Source organism: Vulpes lagopus, chromosome 12, assembly GCF_018345385.1.
Source record: "Vulpes lagopus strain Blue_001 chromosome 12, ASM1834538v1, whole genome shotgun sequence".
NCBI lineage: Eukaryota > Metazoa > Chordata > Mammalia > Carnivora > Canidae > Vulpes > Vulpes lagopus.
Genome location: NC_054835.1, coordinates 9,637,933 through 9,654,739, shown reverse-complemented (window position 1 = coordinate 9,654,739; position 16,807 = coordinate 9,637,933). Strand labels below are relative to the sequence as shown.

General features: G+C 43.2%; 1 protein-coding gene across 3 annotated transcripts in view; it reads left to right on the top strand.

Moving 5' to 3' along the window:
* The first annotated feature begins 58 nt into the window (after positions 1-58).
* DDX31 (DEAD-box helicase 31) overlaps positions 59-16,807 on the top strand; it is a 68,931-nt gene continuing 52,182 nt past the window's right edge. For 2 of the 3 annotated variants that reach the window (XM_041727219.1, XM_041727220.1), the window contains exons 1-9: positions 59-352; positions 5,266-5,522; positions 5,629-5,704; positions 6,706-6,749; positions 7,876-7,946; positions 8,930-8,994; positions 14,236-14,280; positions 15,644-15,685; positions 16,674-16,738. In XM_041727219.1, the coding sequence (XP_041583153.1) occupies positions 164-352; positions 5,266-5,522; positions 5,629-5,704; positions 6,706-6,749; positions 7,876-7,946; positions 8,930-8,994; positions 14,236-14,280; positions 15,644-15,685; positions 16,674-16,738 (854 nt within the window). In that variant the 5' untranslated portion in view covers positions 59-163. The remainder of the gene's footprint in view (positions 353-5,265; positions 5,523-5,628; positions 5,705-6,705; positions 6,750-7,875; positions 7,947-8,929; positions 8,995-14,235; positions 14,281-15,643; positions 15,686-16,673; positions 16,739-16,807) is intronic. The other variant, XM_041727221.1, reaches the window with a different exon arrangement.

The following is a 16,807-nucleotide window of genomic DNA, read 5'->3' as shown; positions in this document are numbered from 1 at the left end:
GGCCGCAGGAGCCGGCGGGGCAGCTGCGCGGGGTCCTCGCGCGCCGCCCACGTGGGTGCGAGCCTCGCCGCCGGCCGGGGCAGGGCGGGGGCAGGGCCGGGGCGGGCCGGGGGCAGGGCCGGGGGCGCCCGCGGGGGCCTGCGTCCGCGCCTCGCCGTGCGCCATGGCTGCCGCGGGCCGGCTGTCGGTCCACGTCCGCGAGTCTCCGGCCGCCGCCCCCAGGACGCTCGTGGGGCCCCGCCGGGCGCCGGCGGGAAGGCTGAGTTCCGCCGCCGCTTCCGAGCCGGCCGGGGCCGGGGCCGGGGCCGGGCCCGGGCCCGCCGCACGCCGCGAGCTGCCGCCTCGCCTCCGGGTAGGGCTCGGACCGCCGACGGAGTTGGGGCACCGAGGGCTGTCTGGCGGCCTCTGGGGACGTCCGGGCGGCACGTGTCGGCGCCGGGAGCGCCCGCAGGCCGGGATGGAGGGCCCCCGGGCTGGGCTCGGCTGGGCTCGGCTGGGCTCGGGGGGGGAGGGGAGGGAGGGGAGCCCGATCCCCGCCCGGCATTGCCGGCCGCACCTCCGAGGGCCGCTCAGCCACGGGGTCTCACCTGAGCGGCGTCTGGGTGAGGAACGGGGGCCGGGGAGCAGGGCGCCCCCCCAGGAGCGTGCGGAAACGGCCGAGGTCCTCAGCCCCGTGCCGGGGGGAGGGAGGCCACACCGAGCGCCCGCCGGGGACGCGCTCACCGGGGACGCGCTCACCGGGGACGCCACAGGTGCCTTCCGTTTCAACCGAGCCGGCTCTGAAAACCGGCGTCCGGGCTGCTAGACCGCTCTGCTGGAGGGGGGGGCGCAGGGAGGAAGCTGCGGTAGGGCCGAGTGAGCGCGGGCGCCGGAGGTCGCACCACCTGGTGTCAAGGAGCAACAGGTGACTCCGTTGACGGGTCCGCGGCCAGAGGTGGAAGCCGACGTTCCTCGAGGTCGCACACGGATTCTCTTTGGTGATTTTTTCAGTGATGATCAAGCTTTGGGATTTAGAGGTTTGGGAGTAGGGATTTTTCAGCCAGCCGGTGGGGTCGGTGCTTCCTGGGAGGAGGAAGGGGAAATACTGAAGAGCCCCCGGGAGCGTGGGACTTGGAGTAGGACGGAGCGGGGGTGAGGTGCCCGGCTTGCAGCGTGCTGGCTTTGTGAACCTGGGGAAGTTGCTCCGCCTCCCTCAACCTCACTTTTCCAATCTGTAAAGTGAGAGCAGCAGTTTGTGCTTCGCGTAAGAGTTATCACGAGGAGTAAATGAAATTTTTTTTAAAGGTTTTATTTCTTTATTCATGATAGAGAGAGAGAGAGGCAGAGACACAGGCAGAGGGAGAAGCAGGCTCCATGCAGGGAGCCCGATGTGGGACTCGATGTGGGACTCGATCCCGGGTCTCCAGGATCGCGCCCTGGGCCAAAGGCAGGCGCCAAACCGCTGCGCCACCCAGGGATCCCATGAAATTATATACATAGAAGCTCTATCTACTTTGCGGCCGGTAGAAGCACTTAATAAATGCCCATGGTAAGTGAAGTTGAATCGGTTCCATTCTGAGCAACAGAATTGCTGTGTCCAGAGGTCAGTGGGGTGCTTGCGCCATAGAGGCGCCCAGTAACAGAAGAAGCGCTGCTAACACCTTGTTGAGTGAATTGAAGGGATAAAAACAGTGTCTGGATTTATGATCTCTTGAACCACGGTGTCAAGGATATGCACTAATAAGGTGATGACAAGTGTCTGCGGCGCCCTTGTCCGCGTTTTTTTGTCTTGAATGAGAATTATAGGTGTGCCAGTCAGATTCACCAGTGGCCTGAATTTGGGATGGGTAGCTAATATGCTGAATTTGGAAAGGCCTTGACAATTCAAGTGATGGCTATACCTAACACTATGCAGTGTTTTCTGTCTAAAAAAATGTTTTTGATTACTCAAGTAATACAAATTTATTACTGGAAACAGGGGAAGTATGATAATGGAAAACTTATAATTGCCATACTCAGAAGTGACTCTGGTTAACATTTCAGTGTATACTCTTCTAGAAAGCAAACAGAGGGATCAGGCTACACATGATGTTTTTCCAACCAAACAGGATACAGTTAATAAATAGTGTCATAGCACAATCATCACCAACCCTGGCTTTGGAATTGGTGCCTGAGCAAAGCCTGGATCTTAGGACAAATTACTTTGTATCTCTATCTCAGTGTTCTCATCTTAAAATGGGATGATTCCCGTTACCTATATTGATACATTAAATAATTCACATACATACTTAGTGTATTGCCTGGGGGACAGTATATTTTTTTTAATATCAGAGATGTAGCATTTAGACTTTTAAGGCTAGATGAGCCCTAGAGGTCATCTGCCAGGACCCCCTCATTTTACAGGTAGGAGCAGAGACTCAGAGGGAGGTGATTTGCTTAACGTAGAGCTGATTTTTTAGTAGATTTGGGTCCTTGTCCCTCTTTGGTTAGATGCTACCTCATGAAGCATTTCTGTTTCCTGGCCTCCATTGCCCTACTTGTAGGCCATGGTAGACATCTTATCTTGTGCTTTCATAATTCTTTGTGACTTACTTTTTCTGAGTACAAATATAGGTTTGGGTTTGTGGTTTTATACTTTTGTCTCTTCCACAAACCTATGAGTTCCCCAAGGGCTTGGCTAATTTTCTAGCCTTGCATTTTCAGAACCAAGCTACTAAGTGGTCAGTTTTTTTGTTTTTTGGGGTTGTTTTGTTTTGTTTTGTTTTGTTTGTTTGTTTTTAATGGTCAGTTTTTTAAATGAACGTGTTGTGGATGCTGGGGCAGAAAAGCTAAAAAGTAGTGGAGTAGTGTCCTTGTTTGTCCTTGTTATGGAAAGGGATAATTTCATTCTGTATCATTCATCTTACAAGCATTTATTGAACACTGACTTTGGCCAGAATTGAGCCCATACAGGGGATGCAGTGCCACACAGGACAGACTTGTCCGTTTTCTCATAGAGTTCACAGTCTAATGGGGAGGACTGACACCATGTAACAAATTACATTTTATGCTTGTAGTTGTAGTGAGTGCTACAGCAAAGAAAAAAGAGTGCCAGAAGAGCCAAAGTACCTGGCCTGACTAGGTGGAGAGAAGAGGTCAGGAAAGGTTCTTCTGAGGACCCTGTAAGCCTAGATCTGAAGGAGGAGTTTGAGTTAGTCAGCCAAAAGAGGGGTTGCAGACATAGGTATGGCAATAGCATGTGCAAAGGCCCTGAGGAGGGAAGGAGCATGATACATTCTAGGAATTAAGGAAGACCAGGACAGCTGATGCTGGTGAGATGGGCAGAGGCCAGCCTCTAGAAGGTTTTGTAAGTCATGTTACAGATTTTTTGTTTTAGCCTAAGAGCAGTAGAAAGCCTATGAAATACTATTTATAAATCTGAACACTTTCTTTTAGAGAACAGTTGACATGGGAATAAAAGCTGACTGGAATGACAAAGGATTGAAAGTTCGTGTCTTGTTTGGGCCATTTAGTCCAAAGAAGAAACAAAAAGTTAGAGGATGTGTGAAGGAATGTGATGTACAAGAGAAAGTAAGCTTGTTTTGTGTTGCTGCAGATAGCAGACCTCAGACTAGCAGATAGATAATCAAGGTGGCGAATCTTGTCTGAGTGTCAGGAATAGTTTTCTAACCCCTAGGATTTGGTATGTCTGGAGAGATGGAGAGCAATAAGGGGAGGTGTGTAGGCAAGGCATACTGCAAGGCCACTTGTCAGGGAGCCTGTTATAGGAAGTCTGTGCATGGCAGGAGTGGCCTTTAGGCCGTTTTATTCTCTGAGAGCCTATAGTTCTGAAAATCAAGGAATGTCAGTACATTTCCTTCTACCTTGCAAATGATTCGGTAGAGCTGGAACTTTGCCTAACCTCTTTCTTTAATCTGAACATTCAGTAACTTGAGACTTTGTAAAAATAGATTTGTAAAATAGAGTATATTAATACTTTATTAATAGTAAATACTCAAAGTTGTATTTTTTCCAAAATTTTTTTTTTAAGATTTCACCCATTTATTCATGAAAGACACAAACAGAGAGAGAGAGAGAGAAGCAGAAACACAGGCAGAGTGAGAAGCAGACTCCATGCAGGGAGCCTGACGTGGGACTTGATCCCGGGTCTTCAGGATCACACCCTCGGCTGAAGGCGGCGCTAAACCGCTGAGCCACCTGGGCTGCCCTCAAAGTTGTATTTATTGAATTAGTTAGATACAGGGGTCCTGTAGATGCCAGGAACAAACAACTATTGTTATTGGTAGGTTAGCCTGAAGCTGACAGTCATGGCCAAAACAAGCTGATGTGTAAATGGAATTCATCATTTCAAACTAAGGTGAAAATAACATACCAAGAGAAACCAAAATGCCCTAATAATAAGCCCTGTCTATTCATAGGATGTTTTTTATTCATGTGTAAATTGGAAGAGTAGGCCAAAGAAAATTGGATGTTTCTTCCCCTAGAAGTTTGGACATCGCACATGTAGCTACATTCATGTTACAGAAATAAGCAACAGGCAAGAAAATACTAAATGTTGTGGCCTGTAATCAGCAATCAGATGGGGGAACTGAAAGGCAAGGAGAGTTGGAAATAATTGTGGTAGAAGTGATGGATGGAGCAGAATTCTCATTTGGAATGAAAACGGCAAGTAGGAATCGTCTCCAAGCCATCTGAATCTGGGGGAGCAGCGTGAGGGGGGAGGATGACAGCGATCCAAGCACTCTGGGGTAGAGCAGTAATGAAGGTTTCCGCTTCCTGGGCATGGGCTGGGATGCAGCCTCCCATGTCTAGTCACCAACAGGCTTTGTTGGTGGAGAGAGGATGCACTGCCCCCTCCCCTGTCCTTTTTGTGTAGATGGACATCTAGGGATAAGGATTGACTTAGCATACACATTTCACAAGGTGAGTTCTCTCTTCCCTTAAAAGGGACTCCCATTTGTTCATAATCAGCCCAGATTCTTCCTTCTTGATCTTCACTTTCCTCTTGGTTGATTTGATGGTTTAAGATGGATGGTAAGGTCTAGTGGATGAATAAGCTGAAGATTTTTGTGTTCTGTTTCATTTTGAATTTTTCTTTTTGGGAAAAAAAAAAAAAAGCTGAGTCAAAGAATCTGATTGCAGACCCTAAACTGTTGCTTGACATATGGGGCATAATGATCTCTGCAGGGAGAGATGCAATTCTGTGGGCAGTCAGGCTTCACTCTGAGGTCTGTTTTCATGGACTAATGCATCTCTTGTTGCTCTTGCCTTTTGGGAACAACGCAGCAAGCAGAGGCCACCAAAAGAAAACACCAAACATCCAGTGAGGCTCCCCCAGCGAAACGGAGGAATGAGGCATCATTTCTCCCAGCCAGGAAAGCTGCTGCTAAAGAAACACAAAGGACTTTTAAGGGGAAGGCACAGAAAACGTTTTCTCCGAAGAAATCTTTGGTTGGTGTGACTAATGGAAACCGAGAACAGAAATTGTGCATTAGGACTTCATCATTATTTAAAAACAATCCTGAAATTCCAGAGCTCCACAGGTATGTTCGGGTGCAGGTGTGCTTCAGGAATAAGAGGAGTTAAGTGTGTTCTGTCCTTTTCTGTGTTGATTGGAACTGATGCCTGGGTTTTGTTCATCACTTGCAGACCTGTAGTAAAGCAGGTACAAGAAAAGGTGTTTACTTCAGATGCTTTTCATGAACTGGACCTCCACCCACATTTAGTAAGTATCTCTCAGTGTCTTGTGCAGTTGGTATTTTTCAGTGTGGTTATTCATTTGGAATGTCTGTGAAATGACAGTTCTAGGAAGAAAAGTCAAAGAATGGTTATTTCTGCTCCAAGTTACCCGAACGAAGTCAGATTGATAAGATGCTCTTCTAGGACAGTCCCAGTGAGCTCAGGTTACTGTTTGCTGTCTTTACCTCCATTCCCATCGCCTTTTTAAAGAACTAAACACTTACCTAATTCAAATTAGGCCTGGGACTCCAATTATTAGACTCCAGGACCAGCTCCTCATTAGTGGGTAGATGGGACATGAGGCTGATCTAGGTAGCAGGGGTCACAGTAACCATAGGAGAGGTAACTAAGCTGGCATCTTTATAGCAAGGGTAGGCTGTTGTTAACAGAGAATTGAAGGAAGATGAGGCTATTTTAACTTACATTTTCTACAAACAAATAGATGGTTTCTTGGTGGTTTTTGTTGTTTTTTTTGGGGGGGGGGCTGTAAATGAAATTTTTGCTCTTATTTGTGAGTAAGAAGAGAGAAATGCATTAACTTTTAGGGAGTCTGGATTTCCTTTGCTCCTGTGGCCACAGCTTACTCCTTTAGGGTGACTTACATAACCTGTTTTTTTTATCTGCGGGTTTGAATGGAGATATTGAGCAGGTTCATGCTGTGGACATTTGGGAATGGATAACTCTTTGTCATGGGCACCATCCTGTGCATGGTAAGGATGTGCAGCAGCACTCCATGTCTCTATTCACTTGATGCCAGTGATGTCCCCTGCCCCACTTATAACAACAAAAATTTTTCCAGACATTGCCACATGTGGGGGGCAGGGGTGGGCAGAACCATCCCCAGGTAACACTGGTTGGAAGAACTTGACTTGAACACCGTCATCCGTTTAATCCCAGTCTCTTCGGCTACTTTGCATCCTCATTTGCATTAAAGATATGCCAAAAATTTGGTAGTTAAAAATGTTTTATGTATGTGTTTTCTTTTAGATTTCTACAATAAATACGGTTTTAAACATGACTAGTATGACCAGGTAAGGGTTCCAGACCAGTCTTGCTTTTCTTAAGACTTGAATGGGCATAATCAGTGAAATCTGAATTATTTGTGGAGCACAGAGCAAATTTGTGTCTTGTTGTTAGAGAACACTGCCAGATTGTTGCCTATTGAGGGCTTGACACATCACTTAACCACTCGGTTTCCCTACTGGTTAAATGGGGAGACTGAACCCCCATCTACTGCTGTTCTCAGCTCTGAATTGGTCCAAAAGATGTGATCTGCATGTGATCCTGCTGCTGTCCATGCTTCCCTGAAAATAATATGTCCACGATATAGAATTTACCACGTCATTTTTTAGTAAGAATTAGAGCAAAAAGAGAGTAAATATTTGGTCAAATAGAATGGGATAAAGAAAAAAATTATTTTGAACATTTAATAGTGATAACTTTTGGAAAATAGAATAGTAAAAAGGTGTAGGCTAGAGATGAACTTCCTTTTAGTGACTATGTATGCTTTACATTTTACTAATCATTGTGTTTCACTTACATGTACAAATGAATAAGAGTATTAAAGAATAAAATGAGGAGTCCCATACCAATTGCTTTGTTCAGTTTCATCAACCAAATTTAAATGAATTCTGTGCCCTTTGTTGTTGTTTGTTTTTAGATACACATGTGGACACATGTCTTAGTGTGTGTATAATAGTCACACCTTGGTTTTCTGGAGACTGGGAAGCAGCCCCAGCTATCTGGATGGCTCATGAGCCTCCCTGTGCATGGGAATCTGTCCGTCACGTCTTACTGTGTCACACTGTCTGCCACAGAAGGCAGGGAGATGTGTGATAGGCGCTCGTAGTCGCTCCAGCTGGTCATCATGCCTGTGCCATTTTTCTTTTTAATCAGTTTGCTGGAGCAGCCAGTCCCTGGCTTGCCTCAGTCTTTTCAGCTGAGTTCTAGAAATTGGACTGTGGTTTTATCTTTCCAGTTATCAAAAGTTTCTCAACACCTTTGTTTAAACATTTAGGTAACTTCGAAGGTAGCAGTTGGCAGACAAAGCAAAGCATGGGGGTGGTTGTGATTTACGTATCCTGCCTCTCTGCCTGTAAACATGAGAGAGTAAAATATTGTAGATCAGCATGTATTCTTTCTTTTGGGTGGCCCAAGTGTTCAGAAGCAAAGTATTCCTGCATTGCTGGAAGGCAGAGATGCTCTGGTGAGATCGCAGACAGGCTCAGGTCAGTCATCATCACTTCTGCCCCTTATCCCCTGATATCTGGGCCCCATTCACATAGTCGGTTCTATAGTAAGGTGTCTGTCTGGTGGCGGCTTTGTCTTTTGGGGGGAGGGAGAAAGGCCATGTCTGCTCTTGATTAGAGCTTTGTTTCCCTAGGGAAAGGAAGGGGGTGGTTGATGGTGCTGTGATCAGAAATAATCAGGAGGTGGTTGGGTTCCACTGTCACTCTTCCGAGCCTCTGTCAGGGCTCTGCCCAGTTCCACTGTGGATGGCCCGCGCTGCCTTCATCACTCCAGTTGGGGGATGAATATTTTCTTCAGATACTGAAGCCCAGTTCTAACATGAGCACACACTGATTGAATACCAGTTGTTTTGCTCCAATATGGAACACAGATATTACATGTTCCAATTGTCTGTAGACTTGTTCTTCTGACCCTCTTGTGCCCAGAATGATAGGTTGGCTATTCACTACTCTTCCCACCCCCCTCCCCAGCTCAGCCACCATTCAAGTGGGTGGAAACCCAAAGCTTTTGCTGTCCTTGGTTTCTCCACAGTCTTAAGAGTCTGGCACAGGGTTCAGACTGGCTCCTAAGCATATCAGCACCATCCAGGTCATTCACTTGTCTGTGAAGCTCATCTGTGCAGTTAAGGATGACTTTAAAGGAGTTTTCTGTCTTTGAGGCGTAGTCCTCAAGTTGAGCTTTTGTGTAACTTGGGAAATATGTCATTATCTCCCTTGTTAGTTGGACAAAGGAGCTGAGGCTGCAGATTTTGGGGGAAGTACTGTATTTATAAACAAAATTGGGAGTTGTGGCAGATGGGCAAATTCTGTTTTCACCTCTCCTGGATGTAAGACTTGAACTTTTCCTGTTGCCAGAGTTTAGTGCTACCCCAAAGATAGCAAAGCCCCTTTTCTTTACTGTCTTTGTTTTTCCTACATCTGTAGGGTCTGTGATTTTCATTGTTTTTATACTTTTTTAAAAGGTAAAACCCTCGCCTACTGCATCCCTGTGGTCCAGTCTCTCCAAGCAATGAAACCGAAAATACAGGTGAGTATAGCGTTTTTCTGTTATTGCTCATAGTGCATTAGTAACGTTGAACTGAACCAAAGCAATAATATGGGGACCTAAAGAGTCTGTTTTCATTTAGCATTATTTTCTTTTTTTTTAATTCACTTATTACAGAAACACACTGCATCTGAGGACAGTGCCCAGAATAGAATAGAATATATTTTGTAATCATCATGGCAGGTCTAATAGGGAACATTGGTAAAATAAATGCTCCTTGTGTGATATGTTATGCTGCATTCTTTGCCCATGTTATCTTCTTGAATCTTAAACCCCACCCCTGACCCTGGTGACTTACAGGTATTACTGTTACCCTAAGTTTACAGAAAGAAATGGAGGCTTGAGGAGCTGTGGTGGAATACTTGTCTTCAGTTGGGAAATACAGTTAGTGCTTGGGCCAAAGGGACCAAAATTGGGTTCCCTGGGTCCCATAGGAGGCAAGTTAACTGCCCTGCTCCAGAGGCACAGGCATCATCTCAAAACCCAGCCCAGAGTCCTACAAATATGTCCTGGTTGTCCTCAGTGGAGAGGACATGGTGGGATCTGAAATAGAAAGAGAGGTTGGTACAAGGCAGATGAGAAGAGCAAATCAGTTACTTTCGCCCTCAGTTTGGACATATAGAATTAGGCATGTATCCAGCCTACCTGATACTCAGTGACAAATAAGTAGTGATAGCATTGGATTACAGCCCATAGGCTAAAACAAATATCCATGAGTACAAACTGATAGAAATGAATTATTGAATAAATATATAAACAAATGGGAGAAGGAGAGGCCTTCCTCACAGAATTCCAGTGGATAAACATAGAGGTGATGGAAGTAGAATATCACCATTTGGCAAGTGCCTTAGTAATACTGTTTGACACAAGAATCATCACAGATGCTGAAATGAGTGGGTGGAAATCTGATGAAAAATGGGTTATTTACCTTACCCATCTCATCACCTTACCCAGGTGTGGGCATCACCAGTGCCAGGACGTGGCAGCCTCATGTACCTCCAGATAGGTGCCCAGACGACACAGCCACTTCTGTGGTTTTCTTGCCTAAAATGTGTAACCTGAATTTAATCATAAGCAAACATCAGACAAACGCAAATCTAGAGACCTTCTACAAAGTAACTGGCCATTACTGTTCCAAAGTATTTCACCAAAAACAGAAATGCTGAAGAACTACCCCAAGTTAAAAGAGACAAGGCATGACAGCTAAATACACCATGTGGTACTGAACTGGATCCTGGTCTGGGGAAAGGATGTTGATAGGTCAGTTAGTGAAGTCAGAATATGGACTGCAGATTAATTCATCACATTAGTGCTGATTTCCTGGTTTTGATCATTGTACTGGGATTTTGAGAATTGATACCACATAAGGAAGCTGGAAGAAGGGTATGAGAGATTAGTTCTTTGTACTATTTGTGTAATTTTTTTGTAAGCCTAAATTTATTTCAAAATGAGTGTTTAAGTTTTACTTAAACTTTATTTAAATAATTTAAAATCAATAAATCCTATGCAACATCCAAGTGATGGAACCTTACATAGACATTAAAAGTGGCATTTTTTTTTTCAATTACTCTTTGTGAATTTTAAATGTTCTTACATGTTAAAGAAAGGCAGGGTACAAAGCAGTATGTGCAGTATGATCTGATTTCATAAATAATACTTTGTGTGCATAAAAAAACAAGAAAGAAACTATTAATACTGCTTTCCTCTGAGGTGGATAAATGAGGAATTTATTTCCTACAAGTGACTGATTTTTTTCTTCCCATCGGGCACTTTTCAGTGAGATAATTCATATGGAGGACTTAGCATCATTACTGATACCTTGCTAGAGAAGGAGAGAGGCCAAGTATTGCAATAATGTGGTAAAGTCTCATCCATTTATAAATTCTAGGAGAGTTTCTTGCTAGCGGTGGGTTTTTTATAAGGTTGGAGAATTAGGGAATATTTGAGCTAGCCTGGGTCCTGTAGTTCCAACCCAAGTGTCTCATTTCATAGGTTGGTGACCTGAGGACAGGAGAGATTAAATTATGTCCATAAGGGAGACCATGTGGTGGGCAGCTCTGCTCAAAGCCTGGGTCTGAGTGTATCTTCAGGCAAACCATTTCATCCCTCTGTGGCTTCACCTGTGGTGCAGGGCCAATAGCAATGCCTGTCTCCCAGGGTTTCCGTGAGGCTCCTGAGCTAATGCATGTGGAGGGCAGAGAGCTGGTGTCCAGCTCCTCTTGATAGTACTTGCTCATGAAGTGTTAGCTCTCACTGTCGACAACCTGGGCATGTGGCTGGTCTGAACGGCAATGATTTGATTTGCTTATACACAGAAACGTTCACCAGCCATGCCATTGTTTTTATTTATTCCATATGTTTTAACATCAATAACAACTCATTTTATTGAAGATCGAAATATTCTGTAAAAAGAGTTTTCTCTGGCCAAATTTAATTCACTTATTTCAAATAATATTCAGTATAGACCCTTGGAATTCATTGTAAAATGATTTGACCTGTAAAAAACCTATCTGGAGGGAGCAGCAAACTCATGGCACCCAGCAGAGTCGTAAATTACTTTGGTGATGGAATGAGAATGGATTGCTGTTCTGGGTTTTCACTCTTTCAGTTATTTGGGCTCTGATTTTTTTTAACAACACATCCATCCTTCTTTACTCACTTCTGCCCTGCGAGGAATTGATTTTTCTTTCTTCTTCTCTGTGTAGTAACACCTTTTGAAATGTCAGAATCTCCTAACGTCACACTGGCACGTTGATACCGTTGTACTAACATGTTTACCGTTCCTCACCCGGGCTTCAGCATAGCCTCCCAGACTTGATGTCGAGTACAGACAGCTCTAGTTTGAATCCCAAATCCTTTTCTCCTTAGTGGGTAAATGTTTCCTACGCAAAACATGAAAACCATGCTTGCAATCAAATCTGCTTTAACTCTGCACCTAGGTTCTAAATTAACATTGTTTTGATTAATTCCTAAGTGTCTGTGAGCACTTTGGAGATTCAAGATGCCACTGACTTTGAGGCCTTTGTTAGGTTCCTTTTGGTTTTCTCTTATCTGCATTGATCCTTTTTAGAGATAATTTACATGTTTAAAAAAGTTAAAAGACTACCAAACAGTACATGGTGGAAAGTAGTTCTTATACTTTCCTCTCCCCTACATGGTCCAGCTCTCTCTGGGTGCAAGGCCGTCGGACCCACCCTGGTGGCCCTCCCAGGGCTAGTCTCTGCAGAGAGAGCAAGTGTGAGCACACAGAGTTCCTTTCCCCTTTCAGTTGGAGCTTCTGTGTGTGTTTTTTTCTGTTGTGTTTGGTTTGATACTTAAGTGGTGGTTTGCTATGCATGATGTTTCGTACCTTGCTTTTGTTCACTTAGTATGTTTTGGGATAGTTTCTTAGCGGTACCCTGCCCAATCTGCCTTGCTTTTATTTATTTATTTTAATAAATTTTATTTACTTATTCATGAGAATCACAGAAAGAGAGGCAGAGACACAGGCAGAGAGAGAAGCAGGCTCCATGCAGAGAGCCTGATGTGGGACTCGATCCCAGGACCCCAGGATCATGCCCTAGGCCAAAGGCAGACGCTCAACCACTGAGCCACCCAGGCGTCCCTGCCTTGCTTTTTTTAATGGCTATCTAGTATCCCAACGCCTGTCACTACCACAGGTTACCTCATCAGTCCCTCATTGGTAGAATTTACATTATGTTAATATTTTGCTATAAAGAAGGCTATTATTGTACATACTTTAAGGTCTGTAAAATAATTTTACTTTTTTATGCACACTTACAGGTATATCTGTTAGGGAAATTCCTGTAAGGGAAACTGGCATGTTTATTTGGTAGATAAACACCTCAGTTGAACTTCAAATGGGTAAAACCATAGTGCTCTCCCAGCAGTAGGGACACACAGGAGCCCCTCCCTGCTCACCTGCACCCTCGTGACACTACCAGCTATTTTACGTTTGCTCATTTAACAGTAGAGTTGAGCATCTCTTCATATTTGTTAAAGCTATATTTTGAATTCTTGTTTCCATAAATTAGCTACTTATGTCCTTTCTCCATTTTTCTACTTCAGTTGTTGTGGTCTTTTTTCTTTATTTTTTAATTGAATCACAGACCTTTGTAAACTAAGGACGTTGACCCTTTCTCTTATGTATAGTGTGTTTTCTCCTCATTGTGTCATTTAATACTTGATTTTGTTTAGGTATTATTTTCCCATTCTGAAGTCAAAAATTTTTATGTAATAGGATTTATTAGTGTTTTCTTTTATAGTTTTTGAGTTTTATGTCATTTGTAAAAAGGGGAGCTTAATTCTAACTTTTCTGACTTTGTTCTTGAAGTCTGAATAATTTATCTTTTCCCTATTGATGTAGAATGCACCTTATTTACTGCATTTCTGTGTATATTTTATTCTGGTGTAGACTATTTGCTGTTGTAATTTCAATTCATATGCCAGTATCAATTTGCTAAAATTATGGTAGTCTTAATTGTTTTAACATCTGCTGTTTTTCAGATATATTTTGGTTATTCTTACACATTTATTTTTCATAGGAACTTTGAAATAAGCTTGTCTGATTTTATATATTTCATATATATGCATACATGCCTATTTGTGGCAATTTTGTTAGATTTGTATTACATTTGCAGGTTGACTTAGCTTATTTGTCATATGGAGCCATCTTATCAAAGAATAGGATACATTTTCCCATTTATTCAAATTTTATTTTATGCTCCTCAGGAGTGTTTTAAACTGTCATATAGATTTTATACATTTTTTTTGTCAAGCTTCTTGTTGTTGCTGCTCTGGTGTGATTTTTGTTTTCCCTCCCCCCTATAGTGTTTTGTAACTTCTTTGTGTTGGAAGCTGTAGATTTGTGGATATTAATTTTGCATTCAGCTACCTGAGTTGTCCTTTTCTGAGTAGATTTTCAGTTGATTCTTTTAAGTTTTTTTGTTTTGTTTTGTTTTTAGGGTAAAATATCATCTGCTAATTATGACAGATTTATATCCTACTTTCCAGATTTATACATATTTCTTTCTCCTGTCTGATTGCATGGGCCAGAACCTTTAGAACAGGTTGCATAATAATAAGGGTAGTGGGCATCATAGTCCCTTTCTTAATGATACTGCTGCTGATGTGTGCAAGTGGCCACCCTCATGATCTGTCCACCTGGAGTCCTGTGACCTTCGTTCACCCACTCATGGCATTTCTTTCTTTCTGTGTCAATAGCGCAGTGAAGGCCCCTATGCCCTGGTACTAGTGCCAACGAGAGAGGTAAGCATTCTCACTTTCTGGATGAATTTTAAACAGGCACTTCCTTTTGGAAGTGAGATCCTTTGGAATTTAAAAGTGGATTTTACCGTTTTTTCTCCCTGCTGCTCTCTTACCTTTGCCTGGGGCCATCCTTTTGACTACCATCAAGAAGAAAAATCAAGTACTCTTTGAAAATCATAAGCTAAGTGTGGAAAAGCATTCCCTATTGTCTAAAACTAACGATACTATAAATTTCTGCACTATTGAAAGGAATTAATTACATCTACTTTTTTTGGTTTGTATTACAACTTAATTAAAAATTATAGCAGTCGGCCTTAAAATAAACTTTTTTAAAAAAGAGGCTAGTATACCAAAAATTTTACTTGTTCTTCAGAGTTAAGCTTCTTGACATTTTTCTTCTTTCTTGGTGGAGATCTCTTCTATCTGATCTATTTTATTTGCCTACAGAGTCAAGTTTAGATTAGGGTATCTGTTTCCCATATCAAATGCTAATCACTTCCTTGCAGAGAATTGATCATGGAGATGGAGGTTTCTACTTAGCCTGTTATATAGCCTGCAGTGCCCTATCTCAGCTCAGTCCTGTAAAGGAGCAGGCATGAAGCTATTTAAATTTTTACAGCAGCAACTTGCTACTTCCCTAGGATGCATCATGAATACTAAGCATGTGGAAACTATATATATATATAGTTATATATATATATATATATATAGTATATATATATATATATATCCTTGAATAAAGGGATTATGTTGAGGCTTCTTGATGGTTGTTAATGGTTATAACCTACATTAATTTTCAGTTCCTCTGGTTTCCATTGGGCTTGTTGGATTTTGTTCCTTTAATAAACTTGGGGAGTGACCATCTCTCGGTGCTCTATTTTGCATATTCCAAGGATACCTTATACCACCTGTAAAGCAATGTGCCCAGAAGGTCACCTATTGACTGCTATTCCAAGTTACTCCTTCCTGCATATTCTATTCTCTACCTTCCTAAAGGGAGGCACATTCAGGGTGATGCTGTTTTGCTTCTCCATCCGTGTGCACTGTAGACTTGTACTTCTCTGTGTGGCACTCTGGGAATTTGAGCCAGCAGAGGGAGCACAAGACACTATTTTTGTATATGTCCAAGGAGTGGACGTGGTATCTCGGTCCACAGTCTCTAAACTGACAGATTCCAGAAGTATTAGAACAAGGCATATTATTCTGAGTAGATTCTGTGTATCACGTTTTGTTTTTCTTAAATCTTACCCTAAGGTCTGAGTTGGAATCCTAATCACTACATTGTCTAACAGTTTTTAAAAGGTTACCGGGGAAGAGTGGAAAACAGCCTGGTTCATTATCTGTAACTTTTCACTCTTCACAGCTGGCTTTGCAAAGCTTTGACACCGTCCAGAAACTGCTTAAGGTAAGGTAAGCCATGGGTTCAGTTTTGTCTCTTTTCCCCCTGACTTTTTAAGAAAAGAGAAGTCTACCAGTCTTATTTTTGTTTTCAAAAAGCAAGGAATTATTTCATTTTTTCTCAATTCTCTGAGTGTCTCTGCTGTACTCAGGTATAACTTGTAGGATTTTACTCATTTAAACTTTACTAACTGCCAGTTTTTAGCTTAGGTGACTAGTGTTTCCTGTGCATACAGTCCTGTAGTTTGTTCACTGTGGTCCTTACCAAGCCACATGTGGAGATTCAGAGGGACGACCACAAAGTGATCACTTGGAAAGCTACAGGAAGGCTGCACATAGGGCTTAAGAAAGAAGAGAGAGTGGGCTGCAGAGCCATAGCCTGCCAGCCTACCAAATTAGATGGAGAACTGATCTGTCCTTTCTTTTGCCAGGGATGGGGAGTAAGGAGGGTTCGTGCTTAGGTTTTATCGTACCCAGAAAGGAAAAAGAAGGAATGTGTTTTCAACTCAGGCTTCATGGGGAGAGGTAGAGAAGCTACAGAAATCATTTAGAAAGCTCCCATTTGGGGACACCTGGGTGGCTCAGCGGTTGAGTGTCTGCCTTCAGCTCAGGGCGTGATCCTGGATGCCGGTATTGAGTCCCACATTGGGCTCCTTGCATGGAGCCTGCTTCTCTTCTCTGTGTCTATGTCTATGCCTCTCTCCCTGTGTCTCTCATGAATAAATAAATAAAATCTTTAAAATAAAATAAAATAAAGCTCCCATTTCTCTCGCCAATTCTGGAAGCTCATTATAGAGCTGTAATTTAAGTGACTGCTGCTAGTAACCATGACAAGAGTGATGCCTAGGAATTGTGCCTGCACAGTCATACCTCCTACAAATGAGAAGCCTGGGTCTTCCCTCCTAGCTTCTCTAAGGAGAAAGAATTTGGAGTCAGTTTCTGTGTCTTCAGTAAAGGGGGCTTTGCATTAATTCACATCTGATGGATTTCCGTAGCCCTTTACCTGGATTGTGCCTGGAGTGTTGATGGGAGGAGAGAAGAGGAAGTCAGAAAAGGCCAGGTATGGGGGCTTTGTTTCTTGTCTGTTGCTATTTGGATCTGTCTGTTCTGCCTTCCTACTCAGTGAGAC